Genomic DNA, 19,421 nt, shown 5'->3' with positions numbered 1-19,421 from the left:
TGTCTGTCAATAGGTGAATGGATAAAGAAATTTTGATATATCTGCACAATGGAATGCTATAGAGAGAAAGCAGATAAGTGGGTTGCCTGAGGTTGGAGGTGGGAGCAGGGATTAACTGCTAATTGGCATGAAGGAACTTTTCAGCAGATGGAAGTGTTCTGTGTTCTAAACCTCAATTGTGGGAATGATTGGATGACTGTTAAAATTTACTAAAACTTATTGAACAGTAGGCTTACAAGGGGTGAATTTTATGGAATGTAAATCATATCTCAAACTGTTCCATGACAAAAAGAAAAGAGTATGTCTCTTCAGCAAGTAATTGGAACTCTGGTCTTCTGATTTGGTATTCCTACAGAATAATTATCTGTAATATTTTATATATTAATTGCTATATTTCACAGAAAACTCAGAGGTGCAATTAACCCCTTATATAGTACTTTCATTACTGACAAGTATTTCTCTTTGGTTAGTATACAATTTTTTTATACAAGTATCTAATAAATTAGTAAAAAAAAAAAAAATTGTATTGCGTACTTGCCAGCAAAGGCGGGCACATACTCCAGTAGGTGTAGCTCAGAACTATATCCCATCTTTGATGCCCCCATTTTACTTCTATTTGTATTAATAGTGGGATCCTGCCTGTCCCACTGGTGCCATGTGCGTAAAATAATGATATGTTCTGTTTTTTTCTCAGTCACCAAGCAGCCCCCTCTACAGAATGAAGTCTGGAAACCGAGTTGCAACATTTATGATCTATGTGAGTCTTGCTCTGGGCTTCTTACTTCATGACTGACTATAGCTCTACTTTATTTTATTGTTTTCAAAGCAATTTCATATATTGATTTTATCTGGTACTCAGCGCAAAAATCTCCCAGAATTTTGCAAATTTCAGACAGCATTTTTGATAGGCACTGTAGGAGATGTAAAGAAATACAAGACAAGGTTTCTACCCTTAAAGAGCTGACAGTGTGTAAATCTAAATATGACCTTGGTATGGGCAGTGGATTAGGATGGGAAGTAGAGCTCCACTGAAGGCAAAGAGATAGAGAGACTTGAACAACACAGGAGGAGGATCTGAGAGTCTGTGTCCTTGAGGTGTCATGGACTAATCAGTGTTGAAAAACAACCCATAGATGAGGTTGTGGAGCTGTGGGGAGAGACAGGGATGAGGAATGAGGCAGCAGATTTACAAGAGGGAAGAATAGAGACACTGAGAGAAATTCAGCGAGTGCTGCCTCTGATATTTAGTGAAAATTATCTTCCTTATCTCTCTATAAAATCTTCAGTAAAATCTTCATGACATCCCTTTCAAAATAAAACAATAAATTGTACTTCTCTCCTAATTCCTGGCCTGATCAGGATTCGGCCCCAGTCTGTATCATCTCACCTATCCCCTTTCCTTCAGATCATGTGGGTTTACTTCCTTCTCTGTGGCAAGCCATAATTTCAATCACCTGTCACTGGAAGAGATTATTAGAATTAATCACTTATTAGAAGAGATATCTTACTGTTCACTGAAGGGGCTCTATATAACAACCAAGGATGAAGTCCTTGTTTCAGGCTCATTAGAATAACAGACATCCTGCACCCCAGCTTTTCCTCTTCTATTAGAACTGTTTCTGGTCTCCACAGGACAGCCAAGAAAGGGCAGTTGGAGGCCAGCATTCTGTGTAGTCTTTAATGCCAGCAATGTCAATGTGTTTCTCTATGTGGCTCAGTTCTGTACTTCCTATGGAACTGGAAGGCTTCCACTTACAATGGTGTCTGGCCTCATTCTGATCATTGGAGCTGCAGCTGGTTGCATCTCTGGTTTAGCACTCCAACTGTCATGGGAGGTCACAGACAGTGAAAGAATGAACTACTGCCAAATAAATAAGGCATCTAGGGCACAATATATCTCTATTCTTTATCCCCTCAGTATCTCCTATGGCTTGTTCCCTGGTTACAGGGCCCCAGTTACTATAGCAAAGGTAGCATGGGTATAAAAGCCCAGTAATTTTAAATGGCAAATGCATGTGTGTGTGTTTGTGTTTGTGCACGCACTCTCACACACTTTCACATGCATGTGCATGAATGTGCATTTGGGTTTTAAGTATTTGAGACACAGTGGAATGGAATGCACTTTGGGTTTGGAGTCAGTTGACCTAATCCTGATTCTGCCACTTACTATGTGACCTCAGCACAGATTACATCTATTATTTGAGCTCACTTTTCGCCCTGTGCTTCCTCATAGAGTTTTTGTGAGGATCTGATGAGATAATGTAAGAAGGGATGTCACTCTGGAAAGTTCCATACTGTATGTTTCTGTCATTGTATCCTACAGAGCAATTAAAGGAAAGGGATGATTCTGATTCTGCCACTTACTATGTGACCTCAGCACAGATTACATCTATTATTTGAGCTCACTTTTTGCCCTGTGCTTCCTCATAGTGTTGTTGTGAGGATCTGATGAGGTAATGTAAGAAGGGATGTCACTCTGGAAAGTTCCATACTGTATGTTTCTGTCATTGTATCCTACAGAGCAATTAAAGGAAAGGGTCTCGTAAAGGGGAATCAGTATCGTGGGACCTGGGAAGTGCTAGATTATGCCTGTCTTTTATCTGCAGGTTGGGATTTCTTGAGACAATTTCAAGACAAACATTTCTCAAGACAAATGTTAAGGTCTGTGGGAAACCTAAGACTGATATTGTAGGGAGGAAATAATCTTTAAGAAGTACAGAGGATTGAGTTGAGATCCAGTTGGTGATTTTCTGCTCAGATTGGACATAAGATCAGTCCCAAGCTGGGTGCAGTGTGTGCACCTGTAGTCCCAGCTACTTGGCAGGCTGAGGCAAGAAAATCGCTTGAGCCCAGCAGTTTGAGTCCAGCCTGGGTAACAGAGTGAGACCCTGTCTCTATTAAAAAAAAGAAAAAAAAATTCAGCCCCAATACAAAACAGTAGAAGGTATACAGAGGGAAGATTTCTCTCCCTTCCCCACTGTTCTCATGGCCCATGCTGTGCTCATGAGCTTCATTGCATGCAAAATCTGATTTTCTTTTTAGTGTGTTGGCTATGTCATTCCTTTCCACCATATTGTACAACCACAGGTAAAAGAATGCAAGAAAGTCCAGGTTGCCCCTTACTGGCAAAGGCTGGAATAGAATAATCTAATTTGTTAGTTACTTAAACACAAGGAACCAATTGTTGTTCTTGTCGGCTTTCCCAGTGTGCTACAGGGGGAGCCAAGGAATGCTGATAGTCACCACTGCCATTTCCAGGTTCCAAATCACCACGTCAGTTCACTTGCATCTACCAAGGGCCAGCATCCTACCTCCTATACCTCTTGCTCTGTAATACAAGTAAATGTGCTGGGATCTGACTGCCATAAGATTAAAGAGCATGAACCTTCCGGTAGATAGTGCTAGGCAGCGTGAGGTAAAACTGGCACTTTTGTGTGATGCAACTGCTGCAAAAATAATTTAGCAAAATGTGTAAGAAGTATAAAACTTACGCATATCCTTTTGACCCCATAATACTAGTGCTAAGACTCTTTCCTATGAAAACAATCCAAAATGCAAAGTGATTTGTTTTCATTAAGTTGTTCAGTGCAGTGTTGTTTATAATAGTAAATGTTTGGATATGACCTAAATTTCCAAAGGTGTAGCATGACGGTTATGAGCGGGGGCTTTGTAGTCACTCGGCACTGGCTCAGCTCAAATCCTGGCTCTGTCTCGGAAGAGTCATGTGACCTTTTATAAGGTACCTAAGCTCTCTAAGACTTGGTTTCTTCATCTGTAAAATGAGAAGAGTTAAAAATAATAACAATTGTAACTCCTAGAATTGTTTTGAGGAATAAATGAGATAATATATTTGTAAGGACATAGTGTAACGTCTAGCATATAGTCAGTGCCCAATAAATGTCAACTATCACTAAGTCAACTGTAACTTTTTTCTGGATGGTACAATGATAAGTATTGTTATTTAAAAATATTTTCCTGTTTTAAAAAAGTTTATAATTATTATATATTTCTGTGACAACCAGAAAAAAAGCTTCACATTAAGAAAACATATCCATAATCCTAGAACAGACCAGTGATGAAACTCCTTAGCTTGGGTTTCCTGGAGAGGAGCAGAGTGATCTGGAGAATACGCCAAAGGTGTAATGAGTAGTTCCTATGATGCTCAGCTTCCAAGAAGAATCATAGTCTAAACTGGTTTTCAAGCCACAAGTCATGATCCGTTATAGGTTGTGAGATTAGTTTAGTGGTTCTGATGAGCATTTCAGAGAACTACGCTAGAATAGAATAAAACAAAATAGAGAAGATCAGAAGTTATCTCAGTAAGAATGTTTTATGACAATTATATTTCAGGCTGTGTGTGTGTGTGTATGTGTGTGTGTGTGTTTGTGTGTGTGTTTGTATGTGTGTGTGCGTGTCTTGGGTCATTATTTAAAATGTATTTTTTCCTAAGGGTCTCAGTCAAAAAAGTTTGAATCTACTTATTGTAGCCCTCAATAAGGATGTTAACTGGAAGGGAAAAGAAAGAAGGAATACCAAAACATTGTCCTCTTGTGGCCCTGTAGGCAACACCAATGCCATTGAGTAGGCTTCCGAAATTCCTCCTAAGTTGGATCACTGTCTTTCAAGTATTTCTCTCAGAGTTGAATAGAAGACCGTGGGAAGGAATCTATGCAGAAATGACGTCATATGACAGGGTAGGGAAGTCGGTGGCTGTTTTAACTCTGGCTTCTTCCTCTGGTCTTGTAGCTGAGCTCGGTGGAAGCTGGAGGAGCCACAGCCTTCATCTATGCCAACCTCAGCGTGCCTGTGGTTAAGGTGAGTGGGGCCCTGGTCCCAGAAGATGGAGTTGATGGAATGCAGCGCTCACCCCCTAACCTTCACGCTCTCTGTGCTTGCAAGCCCATTCCTGGGAGGAGGGCCAAAAAGAGATCTTCCCCAATTCTCAGAATCACAGATCATCCAATAGTCTTCTTTACTATCACAAACATACTTGTCACTTGTGCCTCTATTTGTTATTTTATTTACACTTACCTCGCGAGTAGATGATTACACATCTGTCTTCCCTGTCACAGTACAGCTCCTCAAGATAAGAGCTCTGTTTTATTTACTTTGGATCCTCTACAGCATCTAGTTCCTTCCATTATTAGTTCAGTCCACATTAAGAGCTAGAGACACAGTGGGTGCAGAGGGAAATTCATAGCCCTTTGATCCAGGAGTTTACAGAGATGTCAGCAGGCATTCTGATGGTGCAATAGGAATTTGGAAAGGATAGGCACCGAGGAGAACCGAGTGTAAGAGGTTTGCTTCATGAATGAGCATTTCCTCCAAATTTCAGATCAATCCAACTCCCTGGCAGCCCTTACCTAATTTAGGAATGAAATGTAGATAACTAAATGAGATCATTCCTGTAAAGCAGGTAGTACAGTGCCTGACGCATTCTAAGCATTTGATAAATTAATGCCAGGTATCTCTGAATGCTCAGGAACTTGGTGCCTCTTGTAGGCTTGGGAACATAGAGACTGCCAATGCATCCTGGAAAGCTCTTCATGACCTGGGGTTTTGTCTACTTTGAGGGCCAAGGTTAAAGTAATTTGACTACAGGAAGTAGATAGGGCAAAGAAGCAGTGTGTGGGGGAAAAAGATACAGGATTTAGCGTCAGAACACCTGGGCTTGCGTCCTCACTTTGCTCCTTCTTTTGCTGCATTATTTAAAGCCCTGGGCCTCCAGTTCTTTGCTAGGAAAATGGGGACTATGATGCTGCCTGCTCCCTGAAGGTGTTAGTCATAAGTGTCTATGGGAGGGAAAGCTTCTGAGTTGGTGATGTGCTTGGCTGTGTAAGGAATATTTTGTTCCACCTTGTGGTTTTGTTGGGTGTTTCTCCTCAGTGACCCAATGACAAACATGCTCACCTTTCTCCCAGAACTCACCATGCTGTCTTGTTCAGGTCTGTTTTATGTCTGTTTCTTGTGAGCTCCTGGAGAGCAGAACTGGACGTGATTTGTCTCTGCAGCCCCAGGACCTGGGGTGCAGTGGACTCTGTCAGTGACCCATGCATGAATGAGTAAATGGCAACTTATGCCATTTTGTGCCATTTTATGCATGCATTGCCCCCAGACTGCATGGAAAGGCTTCTTCAATGACATGCCTGCATTTGTCCTTAGTATGTGCTTCCCGAGGACTGAGGTTCTAGGCTGACCCTCCCTGGGGCTGGGCCCTCTTGTTTCAGAATGCAGCACTGTTTTGGTGGAACCTGCATAGGAGTGGTGAAGGGGACAGTGACACACTTCATGCGGGCTGTCCTGTCCTGGTGGGAGATAAGTGGGGTAAGTCCTGCCTTTCTAGCATGAGAAGGGGGTACGGGGTGCAGAGTAGAGTGAAACAGGGGATGGGTGGGACCTAGCACAGCCATCCCATTCTAAACGCTTCATTACAGTGCCACATTATATTGAGAAGATCGGATTATGAATGAGGTGCCCCCAACAGATTGGGAGCCCATAACAGGCAGGGGTTCCTGTTACAGAGTAACTGTCAGTAAAGGTTTATTCACCTGACCAGATAGGCTTTGATTCCTGAGGACCTCCAGAGAGGAATATGTTGTCCCATCCACACTCTACCCCAGGGAAAGATGTGTCAAGCCATTGCCTCTCGCATTTAGTGTTCCCCATGAGGAGGTGGGAAAACAAAGGAGATCAGTAAGCAGATGGACGTGTTTATGTCACATATACGTCCAGGAGCACTTAGCTCTGAATACAGAAAAAGAAGTGGAAGGCGGCTCATGAGCTGAGGTGGAGGCTGCCAGGAGATGCCATCCGTTTTTCTCTCACTACTCTGGAATGGCTTCACGGGGAACATGGGCTTCTAACATGAAGGGTGAGTGACCTTAGTTCCCAAACATTTGAAAATGAGTTTACAGGAGACAGGACCTGTCACATTTTTCCAGAGGACGATGTCCTCTTTGCTATTTATCTGCTGGAACAAACAGCTTGTAGTCCATAGTGAGGCCAGGACTAGGATGGGCAAGTGAGTTGCCTAGGATGCAGAATTTAAGGGGGTACTCACATGCCCCTGTGAGTGCGCACCAGTCTGCAGCACTGCTGCTGTTTGCTCTGCTGAGTCTGCTGTCTCCTTCTTCCCCGTTCTCTCCCAGTGGCCAACAAGTGGATACATGAGTATGGACAGGAATTCCGCAGACCCTGCAGCTCCAGCCCTGAAGACTGAACTGTTGTCAGAGAGAAGCTGGTGGAGTCCTGTGGCTTTCCAGAGAAGCCAGGAGCCAAAAGCTGGGGTAGGAGAGGAGAAAGCAGAGCAGCCTCCTGGAGGAAGGCCTTGTCAGCTTTGCCTGTGCCTTGCAAATCAGAGGCAAGGGAGAGGTCGTTACCAGGGGACACAGAATGTACGTTTGATCTGCTCCAGCCATGGGAGTCAGAGTAGGATGCATAGTACAAAGGAGGGGGGAGTGGAGGCCTGAGAGGCAAGTTTCTGGAGCTCAGATACTCTCTGTTGGGAACAGGACATCTCGACAGTCTCAGGTTCGATCAGTGGGTCTTTTGGCACTTTGAACCTTAACCACAGGGACCAAGAAGTGGTAATGAGGACACCTGCAGGAGGGGCTAGCCTGACTCCCAGAACTTTAAGCCCTTCTCCCTACTTTCTTCTGTTGCAGCCCAAGTAGGGAGTGTCCCCCTCCCAGAAACATATCCCAGACGAGTGGTACATTATATAAGGACTTTTTTTAAGTTGAAAGCAACTTTCTTTTCTTTTTATATGATGGCTTTTTAATACAGTCATTAAAAATGTTTACAAATCATTTTCCCAACTGAGAATATTCTTACATTATAATGCTGAGTGGAAAAAAAGGCACAGTACAGTTGGCCCTCCACATCCATGTGTTCCCCATCTATGGACTGCACCTCAGATTGAAAATATTTGAAAAAAAAAAACCATGGATGATAACAGACTTTATTCTGTACATGCTCAGTACAGAAAAAATAGATTGTATTGTATTCCCTAAACAACACAGTATAACATCTTCTTACACAGCTTTTAAATTGTGTTAGGTATTATAAGTAATCTAGAGGTGACAAAGTATATGGGAGGATGTGTGCAGGTTGCAGGTTATATGCAAATACTATACCATTTTATACAAGAGACTTGAACATCTGTAGATTTTGGTGTCCTCTTGAAGTCCTGGAACCAACTCCCCATGGATACTGAGGAATGACTGTACAGCATTTTATTTATGCTGTAATCTCAGTGCAGCTCACCTCCCACCACTGTCCCCGGCTACATTCCAGATACTGGAATTCTTTCTTGTCCCCATCACCACCATGTCCATCACCACCACCTTCACTCCCACTTCTCAGCCCTTGACATTTGCCATCCCCTCAGTCTTTCCACTGCTGAGCTCTTTTCGTCATTCCACTCAATGCAGTGGCTCAATATTACCTCACAGAGCTTCCATGACCATGCCACCACCCAGCCACTTTCTTTCATATGAACTGACTTTGTTTTCTTCATAACACTTCTCAGGATTGAAATGACTTTGTTCATTTGTTTAACTTTGGTCAGTTGCCTTCCTTGCAGTGAAAGTGCTTTGTGGCTGTGCTGTACTTTGTAAATGCCTCTATTCCAGCCCTCAGGTCACCGAATTTCAATGTTTATGTATTTGCCAGGCTGCCCCCTCTAGGCTCTGTGCTCCTCATTCCTCTCGGTAGCCCCAGAAGAAGGTCTGGTTCAGCGTAAGGAGGCATTCAGCAATTCTGAAAGGCATCCTCTGAGCTGTGCTCTGGAGGACATAGACTTTTTGTAAGTGGAGTGTGATGAGAAGTGTTTCCCAGCAAAAGGCCTAGCAGGGGCTAAGGCTGCATGGATGGGTGATTGTGATATTTGGGCACTTGTGCCAAGAGAACATTTCAGGCCACTTGGCTCAGGATCCTTCACAGGGCTGTGGGCATCTATTGCTCACAAGGAAGCCACACAGTGTAAGGACTGGGTGGTTGGATGCCTGCCGTCTCTGCCCCTTCCCCGCAAGCCCGTAGGACCTCAGCTTCCCAGAGCTCTGTGGCCCCAAGGGAAAGGCTCTGATGTTCTAATGCCCAGCTTCCTCAGAGTCTGAAGTGCATCTTGTCACATTCCCAGGATTTCTGCAGAGCACACCAGGATTCTGGAAATCCTCTTACTAAGTTACTATCACTACTCACAACCTGCCTCCTCCAGTTCCAAGAGGAACAGGCCTGAGACGAGACAGAAAGCGACTGTCTGCAGGGGAGGCTGCTCCCTTTTCATCACAGAACCTGGACTTCTCAGAATTACAGGATGGGTCTGAGCTAATCAGAGTATTGGCACTGTTCTAAGAGCTTCATGCGTTAAATATTTAATGCTCATTCCAACCCTATGAGGTCAATACAGTTATCCCCATTGTACAGATAAGGAGGCAGATTTATAGAGTTAAGTCACTTGTTGAGAGTACCACAGACTGGCCCCAAATCTTGCGCTTTTAATAATGTCTGAGATGGGGCAGTTATCAAACATCTTGACCAGGCGACTGAGACTCAGAAAAGTCTGGCTGCAAATTAATAACTGCTTAATGAGTAATCCTCAGGGGCAGGCCCTGGGCTCAGTGGGTGCTGTGGGGATACAGAGGATGCAGCCCTGGAAGCTGGGCCGGTAGGGGGATAAGACAAAATGCATCCTGAGTTCAGTGTCGTTGAAGCACAATGTGACAATGTTGCATGCAGAAAGAGATGAATGACCACTGAATGCTGCCATCAAGAGGGAGGGGAGCCTTGTGATTTGGGGTAGTTGAGAAAGCCTCATTTGTTTATTCGAGTCACACTGACAAGGTGCCTACTCAGTGTCAGGCCCTTGCTGGCACTAGGGAGGGAAAGGAGAATTACATGCTGACCCTGCCCCTAGAAATGGAGCAGACCCTCAAATCATCACGAGACATGTGGCCACGAGTGGAGACATGAACAGGCTGCATTAAGAGGCTCCCCTCACCCCTGGAAGTTTCATGGGAAGGAGGGACTTGAGCAAGTCTTGAAGATGAGCAGAGTCCCTAGAGGCTGAGGAGAGACCAGGCTGGGTGTATACTAGGGGGCATGCTGTAGGGACAGTGACACTTTACTTTTGGCCAGCATGTTCATTGTCAAAACACTTTACCACTCCACTTGAACTTCACCTCCCCAGGGAGGAGAGCATAGCAGGTACTGTGGAAAGTGAGGTGGGAATGGTTAGTGGCTTCCTGGGGCTTCCTGGTAGAGCTGGGGCTGGTCTGTCTCCCTTACCAGTGTTCTTTCCACCAGACGGCTTTCAAAACCACGTTGCTCCTAGAGTGGAAAGGCCTAATTCTTATATTTGCACTAATTGTTATATTTGCCTAATTCTATATTTGCACTAGTCTCCATGCCCTCTGAATCTGACCAGTCCTGATAAAGTGGCATGGCCTTGGGTCCCACTTAGTAGATAGATAGACAGCTAATTCTAAGCAGGGTCAACTGTGGCTTGGGGCACTGATATTTTTATAATTTTATTTCTTTCTTTCTCAAACTCCAAGTTCAAGTGATCCTCCCGCCTCAGCCTCCAAAGTGCTGGAATTACAGGCATGAGCCACTGCACCCAGCCTGTTTCTTTCTTTCTTGCACTGTTCTGTGAGCTGTTTTCCAATAGCCTTGTCCAACCTGGGTTTCTGGCACTGCACTATATATCACTTGCAAGCCTGATTCCAGATAATATTCTTTACATTAAAGTCTATTATCATTATCATTAGTAACCATATCATTTATGATAGGCCAGGCACTGTGCTGAGAACTTAGGTGTATTTGTCTCCTTTAAGCCTCAAAATGAGATGAGTACTATTATGCCCATTTTATAGATGAGGGAAACTGAGGCAGAGAAAGTATAACTTGCCTGAAGTCATCCAAGTATAAAATAGCAGAGGCAGGATTCAAATCCATGTCAGTCTGTCACCAAAGACCTTAACTAGCCCTCCATTGTCTGTATTCCATGTTATTTTGCTGTGACTTCTGTGCTTCCATCGACAATAATCTTTTGGAGCCAATAATTTTACGGCAGGGGGATCTCCAGCATTTTCCCAGGTATTGAAAAGATCTATCCCTTGTGCCACTGATGCCTAATAGTTAAGAACTCTTGTCAGATGTAGATATCTGTTGAATATAGGAATGAATCAGTTCTGCAAATGTATGGTGAACACTTGTTGAGTGACCGGCCCATGCTAGCTGCTTCATGAGAATCCAAGAAAAGAAGACAGCCTGCTCACTGCCCTTAAGGCAGAGCTGGTCCATGCCCAGATGTAAGCGAGAACTGGATAGAATCAAGTGGGAAGCTGTGTGCTGCTCATCCTAAGGATTGTGGGAGCTTGGAGCGAGAGCAGGACCCTATGGCCAGAATATGCTGAGGGTGTCCACGTTAGAGCCCCAGAAACACATGGAAAGAGGAAGAATGTGTGCCTGTGCAATGCAAGGTGCAGCGGCCATCCTGCTTGTCCCTCTTTCAGACACAACAGGGGAGTAGAGAGAGCTGTCTGGGAGGAGAAAGCAAGAGGGTGTTGATTCCGGGGACTCTTGTCCAGTAATGCCAACGGCAGCACAAACTGCCTTCTCATAGAACCACTGAAAGAGTCTCTTGTTGGGGGCCTTGGCTGCTCAAGCTGGGAGAAGCAAAGGAGCCTGTGTGTAGGGGCTGGGGTTGGGAGAGAGGGACATTGACCTGCAGATTGCTGTGTACTCAGTAGAACTATGAAATCGGCTAAGGGCTAGGGGGAGGAAACAAACATTTGTGCCTACTCTTTGCCGTGGATCACTCTCCTGTATCATAGTCACAACAATTATCATCCCTTTTGGCAAAGGAGGAAAGTGGGGTTTAAAGAAAAGACATCACTGAGTTCACACAGCCAGGGGCAGAACCAGGATCTGGAGCTTGGGGGGAAGTCTCCCACTTCTCCTAGCTGCTTCTAACCTCTTTCTGGACTTTTTCTCTCTTCCCCGCTGTGGACCCCCACAGTTTTCTCCCCCTTCGGAATCAGAGCCTGCCTCTTTCCCTTCTTCCTCTCTGCCACATCCCTCTTTATATTCACTTCATTGGTCACAGGACCCCTCCCATGAAGTGCTTGATCTGCCCATTCTCCCTAAGGTTTGAGTGACAGAGTTTCCCTGTCCTCGACAGGGGCATGTTTGCGTTAGAAATGGGTAGCCTGGTGAAATCAAAGATTAGCTCAAAGGAATAAGGTGCTAGGAGTGAATTCTAGGCACCAGGATGCCTGCATGGTGACAGTGTTTTTGGTTCAGGGTTCAAGGGCATCGCTCAGATGGAGCCCCATAGATAATGACATCCCTACCACCTTTAAAGTCCACCACATTTTCAGATGGAGCATAACTATAAAATAATGACCATGTCTCCTGTTCACCTGCTTATCACCTTATGGGGCTGGAGGGCAGTAGTTAGTTCCCCTGCCCTAGAAAAGTAAAGCAACTTGCCCATAATTCCACTGTGTGTCAGTGTCAGCTCAAGACTAGAAGCAAGGTTTCCTGGCTCAGAGACACACGCTTTTTCCAATGCGCCACAGGTGCTTCTTGGAACAGGTGCACAGTGGACAAATGAGCACAGACTGCATGTGTGGTCTGTCATTTATTCATTCAGCTAAGCATTCCTGTTGTTGCCTCTGGGCCAGGACCTTTGCTGGGGCTGAGGATGCTGGGATGACTGATTGAGTCTGTGACCTTGAAGAGCTCCCAGAAAAGAGAACCCACAATGACTATACTAGTGAAATACTAGTGAAAATACTGACGTATGTGAAAATATGGTGAAAATAGTTACAATCCCAGTGAAATACTAGTGAAAGAGGAACATATAAAATGTTATTGATAACGACAGGAAGCAGACAAATGCCTAGGCAGATAGGATGGGGTCCCCAGTGAAATCCTACCTTCAAGACAAAGACAGTTTAAAGTCCAGCTACAAGTCCCAGCTAAATCCATGAACCAGATTGAGAACCTGTTTTCCCATTCAGTGCGCTTTCCTCTGATTGCTCCCCAGCTTTCACCTATTTTACATATACCTACCCTGTCCTAATTTTTTTTTTATACTGTGAGTGGTGTCTTTGCTTTAACCTTTTTTGCATACTGACAAACCAGTCAGCACACACTCCCCATTCTGAGTCCATAAAAAGCCCCAGACCCAGGCACAGAGAGATAGAGAAACCATCTGACTGCAGGGGTTGGGGACCACCCCTCCTGTCCCCTCTCCACTGAGAGCTTTTCTATCACTCAATAAAATTCTTCTCTGCCCATCCTCACTCTTCAAATTGTCAGCATATCCTCATTCTTCTTGGACATGGGGAAAGAGCTCAAGAACCCCTGAATGTGGGTACAAGCTATAGCACAGGTGGGTCAGTGGGCATGGCACCTCCAGAGGCAGGTCTGTGGCCATGTGAGGCCTGGGCAGGAGGCATTGCTGGCCATGGAGGTCCCCGGTTGGCAAGTAGCAGGGAAGAATCCTGTGTCATTATGAAAGTTGTGAGAGACATGATTATGTCTTTCATGTGATGGGGTCATGTGACTTTTGATTTGGATATTGAAGGATAAGGAGGTCCATATGTGCATATGGAGGTGGGAAGGCTTATCACCCTAACTCACAGGTCCTTAGATTAACATTTGTCCAACTGTTATTTAGGTTGATGCAAAAGTAACTGCGATTTTTGCCTTTACTTTTAATGGTAAAGAAACACAATTACTTTTGCACCAACCTAATAAAACCATTTATGCTCTTTTGATAAACCTAAAACTTTCTTTAGTCTTACAAATTCAGATATATCACTCTAGGAGAAGAGATTTTGTCTAACTTTATGATCTGTAATCTGTTTTGGGAAAACAGATTGCTTTTCCATTTACCAAATAAAAAATTACATTAAATCTTCTTTTAAAAATTGTACATGTAATTTTCTTGTAAAAATACACAATTTTCTTGTAAAAATGGTGAGAAACTCTCACAATTCTCTCCAGATTGTGGGGTTCTAGAATCTCTATTTTTTACTCTCTGGCAACAAAAAAGGGAACAGGAATTGTCAGCAGGCTCAACCTGAAGGAATGGTTTTATCCTGCTGCCACTGTGTGAGCTGCTAAGCCTTGTGAACCCTCCAGGGCCTGGGGCTAGAGAGACCCTCCCTCCCTGTCCAGCTCCCTGGGTCCCTCTGTCTCTTATGATTTTGGGATGGGACAGGTAGGGCAAGCCCCAAGTCCCTGGGCCAGCCAGCATCAGCCCACATTTCTGACCCTAAAGCCCTCCTTCTCCCTCCATATTTGCGGTCTTGAAATGCAAATAAGGAACCACTTCACACTTCCTAGGATGGCTACAATTAAAAAACAGAAAATAAGTGTCACTACGGATGTGGAGAAACTGGAACTCTCATGCGTTGCTAGTGGGAATGTGAAATGGTGCAGCCACTGTGGAAAACGGACTGGTGATGTCTCAGAAAGATAAACACAGAACTGTCATCTAACCGAGTCATTCCACTCCCAGGTATGTATCTGAAAGAATGGAATGATAGCTGTACACCCATGGTCATAGCAGCTTTATTCACAATCGTCAGAAGGTGGAAGCAGACCCAGGTGTCCATCAAGAGAATGGCTAAACAAAATATGGAATATGCATGTACTAAAATATTCAGCCATAAAGTGGAACAGAATTTTGATACACATTACAACATGGATGGACTTGAAAGCATTATGCTAAATGAAATAAGCCAGACACAAAATAAATATTGTAGGATTCCACCTGTGAGCTACCTAAAATAGGCAAATTCAGAGACCAAAAGCAGAATAGAGGCTGGGTATGCAGGCGGGAGTCACTGCTTAATGGGTACAGAGTTCTTGCTGGGGATGATGAAAAAGTTGGGGTATAGATAGTGGTGTGATCCACAGCCTTGTGAATGTCATTAATGCCACTGGACTGTTCATTTCCACATGGTTAAAATGAGAAATACTGTGTTAGCTATGGTTTACTATTAAAAAAAAAATCCTGGTTAAAAGTTTTTTCTCTTTTTGAGATGGATTCTTGCTCTTGTCACCCAGGCTGGAATGCAGTGACGTGATCTTGGCTCACTGCAACCTCCGCCTCCTGGGTTCAAGCGATTCTCCTGCCTCAGCCTCCTGAGTAACTGGGATTATAGGTGCCTGCCACCATACCTGGCTAATTTTTGTATTTTTAGTAAAGACAGGGTTTCACCATGTTGGCCAGGCCTTGTGATCTGCCCACCTTGGCCCCCCAAAGTGCTGGGATTACAGGCGTGAGCCACTGCTCCTGGCCAAAAATTTTTTGAGGAGGACGTCCCCAGGCCAGAGGAGGGTGCATCGTGGGCCGCTCTCAGGCCCCAGGGGCACACTGGCTTCCACTAATTCTGCCTGAGCAGCCCCACCCAGCAGGAGTAGTAGAATGGCTGTGCCTTGGTCTCCCCGCCCTTTGGGGATTCCCTTATCTTCTTAGTGCCATGGCATCTACTGTTTTTCACCTTATCTACTGTAGGCAGCAGCTTTTACTATACTTGGATACTTAGGTCTCATTTACCCTCATAACACCTAGTGAATTAAGGATTATCACCCCATTTTGGGATGCAGAACCTGAAATTCTGAAGGAAGTGATGTGCCAGAGGTCACCCAGCTAGTAGGAGGCTGAACAGAGCTTGGAGCATTTCTCTCACCATCAGGCCCTAGTCCTGCACGCCCCTGCCCCACCCCTCCTCTCCTTTTGCTATGGTGTGAGACTAAAAAGGCACTGACTGGTCTGGAAGTCAGGTGGCCTGAGTTCTAGTCCAGATTGTGCTACCGTGTGACCCTGGACAAATCACTTTCCTTGTCAGAGCCTCGAATTCCTCATCTGTAGGAGGCACTGCTGATTTGTCTGCCCTCCCCACTCCAGGGGAGTTTGGAGGTCTCAAAGGTTATAAATGTGCTTTATAATGATACAGACGGTATCATGTCAGTTATTCTAAGCTTGTTTGATTAGTCATTCTTAAGTCATTATGGAATGGCATCATTGTCACTAATCAGGAAGAAACTTTCTCCCTAGACACTGTTCACTCCTCAGTCACCTACTGCCTGCACCTGGAAGAGGCCAGCCTCTCCGCTAGTCTTGGGTTCCAAGGTTTTGCCTGGCTGTGGGCTGGAGTTTTCTAGCAAACTGCTGGGAGAGGAAGCCAGCTCGAGGAATAAGGGAGCCTCTTGAGTTGACATAACTTTCTGAGCCCTGGCCCCAGACTGAGAATGTGTTGATTCTGGCTGCTGATGGGGTGGCCAGCTGGAGCAGCAGCGTTGGCTCCAAGATTGCAAACAAAACAGTGACTGCAGGGAGAAGTGTGACTGCCTTTAGCTTTCTCTGCTGCTAGCGTAAGCTCTCTTCTTGCTTTTCCCTTGGTAAAACCTTGACCTTTCACTTCCAACCCCCACTTTGCATGACAGGCCCCTGCATCCAACTTAAGGGTTCTTGGCCCCTCACTTTTGAAATCTAACTAGTTTCTTTCTTGTTCATTCCACCTCCAAAATATTGAGACTATCCTGTTCTCTCAGCCCGGTGGCCACTGTCCTAGTTAAGTATACCTCTGTCTTTTCCTTGCCCGATTAAAACTGCCTCTTTACTGACCTCTTGGCCTCGTGTCTGGCACCCACCAATCCATCTACGCAGGCTACCAGGGTGACTTTCCTTTATAAAAAAGACCTGACCTTGTCACATCCCTGCTTAATAACTTCTGGAAACTCCTTATTCTTGACACTTAAGGCCTTTATGCCCTGCCTCCTACCTCCTCTCCTGTCTCGGCCCATACTCCAGCCACAGTCTTCTTCCTAGGCTGACTTTCAAGTCTCCAGTGCTTGTCTGTGCTGTTCCTTCTACCTGGAATGTCTTGCCCTTCCTCCTCCACCTCCACTTTGTGATACTTCAAGGCTCAACTCAAATGCTGCCTCTTGGCTGGGTTTGGTGGCTCACACCTGTAATCCCAGCGCTTTGGGAGGCCGAGGCGGGCAGATCACTTGAGGTCAGGAGTTTGAGACTAGCCTGACCAACATGGCAAAACTCCATCTCTACTAAAAATACAAAAATTAGCTGGGTGTGGTGGCAGGCACCTGAAACCCCAACTATTTGGGAGGCTGAGGCAGGAGAATTGCTTGAACCTGGGAGGCAGAGATTGCAGTGAGCCAAGATCATACCACTGTATTCCAGCCTAGGCGATGGAGGAGACTCTGTCTAAAAAAAAGAAAGAAAAAATGCTACCTCTTGTGAAACCATTCCTGGCCTGTTTCCAAATAGGTTTAGTTACTGCCCACCCCCAGCCTTCTTACAACGTGGTCACTATTTCTATCACTGTCTTTCTAGACAATGAGTTCATTTTAAGAATCTCATTATTTACCTCTGTCTACAAAGTCCATTGGATGCCTGGCACATATTGGGTGTTTGGGTTTGCTTAATAAGCAAATGCTCCTAACAGTATGTTAAGAGCGTGGGGCTACAAAGTCATGCCCCATTCCCTTCATGCCTTTGTCTTGAGTCCTCCCAGTCTCAAGATTCTGTCTCTCCCCTATCAGATCTATGTCTGCCTCCAAAATGTGCCTATCCTCCTTTTTTGGGAAGGAGTTTCCCTTGGACATTCACTAGTGTCTGTGTGACAGAGGGACTTTGGTTTGTCCCAAACATGCTCCTTCTTTGTGGCAATCCTTCATTCAAGGATCCTGGGGTATCCTTCTTTATTCCCTTCCTGAGTTCATACATGCTGATCTCTAGGCTCTGCAAGGACACTGTTATGGCCAACACATAGTAGGTGCTCATTAAAGCCATGTTAAGTGAATACATGAATGGTCCCTTCTCTACTGGGGTGTGATGGAATGCTCAGTAGACTTGGAATCAGAAGACAAAGATGCTGCCACTCGGGCTGTGGCTGTGGGCAAGCCATTTCATCTTTGAGCTTTTGCTTTCTTGCCTTTAAATTGGGGATAATGCCTGTACGTCACAAGGATGCAAAGGATGAATGGAGATGAAAGGGCCTAAAACACAACCAACCACAAAGCTCACGAGCATTTCATTCATTCTCAGCCTCCTCCATCAAGTGTAGAGGGTTCATCTCCACGGTCATCCTCCTCCTGCTCTTTTAAGTCAGGTATCTGGGCCAAAATGACTTCTGCCCAGGGTCCCTTGTAGCATCCAGGAGCAGCATGATGTGGAAGCAAGCCAGCTTTGAATTCTGACAGTCACTTCCAAGCTGTAGGAATTTGGACCTGTCTGCCTACCTGTAAAAGGAAGGTAACAGCACCTACCTCATAGAGTTGCTGTGAAGATTAAATGAGATGTATGTCAAGTGAATTAGATGACACTCAAAATTTGGTAACCATTATGACTTTCCCCTGATGAACCTGGGTGCCCCTGAAAACCACACAGGTAATCATGCTGCCCTCTTGTGGACAAGAGGGCACATAGCCCAGCAAAGGCACCCGCAAAGGGTTCCAGTGAGAGAAATCAAACCACACGTAAGGAACTTCTCTCCTCTACTAGGGAGCTCATGAATTACCCTGAAATACTTCGTCATCAACTAAATCAGACATTTTCAGACACTGATGCACTTGTTAAAATGCAGATGAGTTCTGATTCAATAGGTCTGAGATGGGGACACAGTTCTCTAACAAGCTTCCAGGAGATACTGAGGCTACTGGCCCACAGACTGCCCTGAATAAAGTTGCTAACTATAATAATGTAACAATGTCATAACAGGAACTACTTATTAAGTGTCTACCATGTGCCAGTTACCGAGAAAGCCAGTTAACCTAGTTTAACTTGTATAATCCTCAAGACTCTGTGGGGTAGATACTGTTTATCTCCATTTTTCAGATGAGTAAACTACAGCACAGAAAGTTTGTTGCCACACCACACAGTGTAAGGGGTGGGCCTTGGGTTCTAATTTAGCCACCCTGGCCCCAGAGCCTACTAGGAAGACGCCTCTGACAATGTGTGGCGAACCACCTGGGGAGGAGGAGGGCAGCAAAGGTACTGAAGTGATCGAGGTGAGAGATGAGGAGGCCTAAGCTAGGGCACTGACTATGGGATGGAAAAGAGGGGACACAGAAAAGAGAATGAACAGGATTTGGTGGGAGACCTGAGGTAGGTGTAAGAGAAGGCATTCACTGTGGGTATCTGGTTTGGACAACTGGAGAGACGGTGGTACCTATCACTTACTGAGCCAGGAAACACTGGAGGAAGAACAAGTTTCATGGGGAGCAAGTTTCAGGGGGAAGGTGGATTCAGCTTTAGAAATAGTCAATATGAAGTGGCTTTTGGTCATCTGGGAGAGACAGGAGGAGGTACCTGGGCCTAACTGTTCAGAGTTCAGGAAATGATTCGGGTTGTGGATAAAGTTTCACATAAGTGA

General features: G+C 45.0%; 1 protein-coding gene across 2 annotated transcripts in view; it reads left to right on the top strand.

The window, feature by feature from the left end:
- Positions 1-7,810, top strand: part of P4HA3 (prolyl 4-hydroxylase subunit alpha 3) — a 38,229-nt gene extending 30,419 nt beyond the window's left edge. Inside the window, exons 10-13 of one of the 2 annotated variants that reach the window (XM_025358292.1) lie at positions 695-757; positions 4,747-4,815; positions 6,235-6,324; positions 7,149-7,810. In XM_025358292.1, the coding sequence (XP_025214077.1) occupies positions 695-757; positions 4,747-4,815; positions 6,235-6,324; positions 7,149-7,469 (543 nt within the window). In that variant the 3' untranslated portion in view covers positions 7,470-7,810. Of the gene's footprint in view, positions 1-694; positions 758-4,746; positions 4,816-6,227; positions 6,325-7,148 lie in introns of both variants that reach the window. The other variant, XM_025358293.1, reaches the window with a different exon arrangement.
- Positions 7,811-19,421: the final 11,611 nt, after the last annotated feature.

This window comes from Theropithecus gelada, chromosome 14 (assembly GCF_003255815.1).
Source record: "Theropithecus gelada isolate Dixy chromosome 14, Tgel_1.0, whole genome shotgun sequence".
NCBI lineage: Eukaryota > Metazoa > Chordata > Mammalia > Primates > Cercopithecidae > Theropithecus > Theropithecus gelada.
Note: the sequence above shows the minus strand (reverse complement) of the source record. Positions and strands in the feature narration are given on the sequence as shown.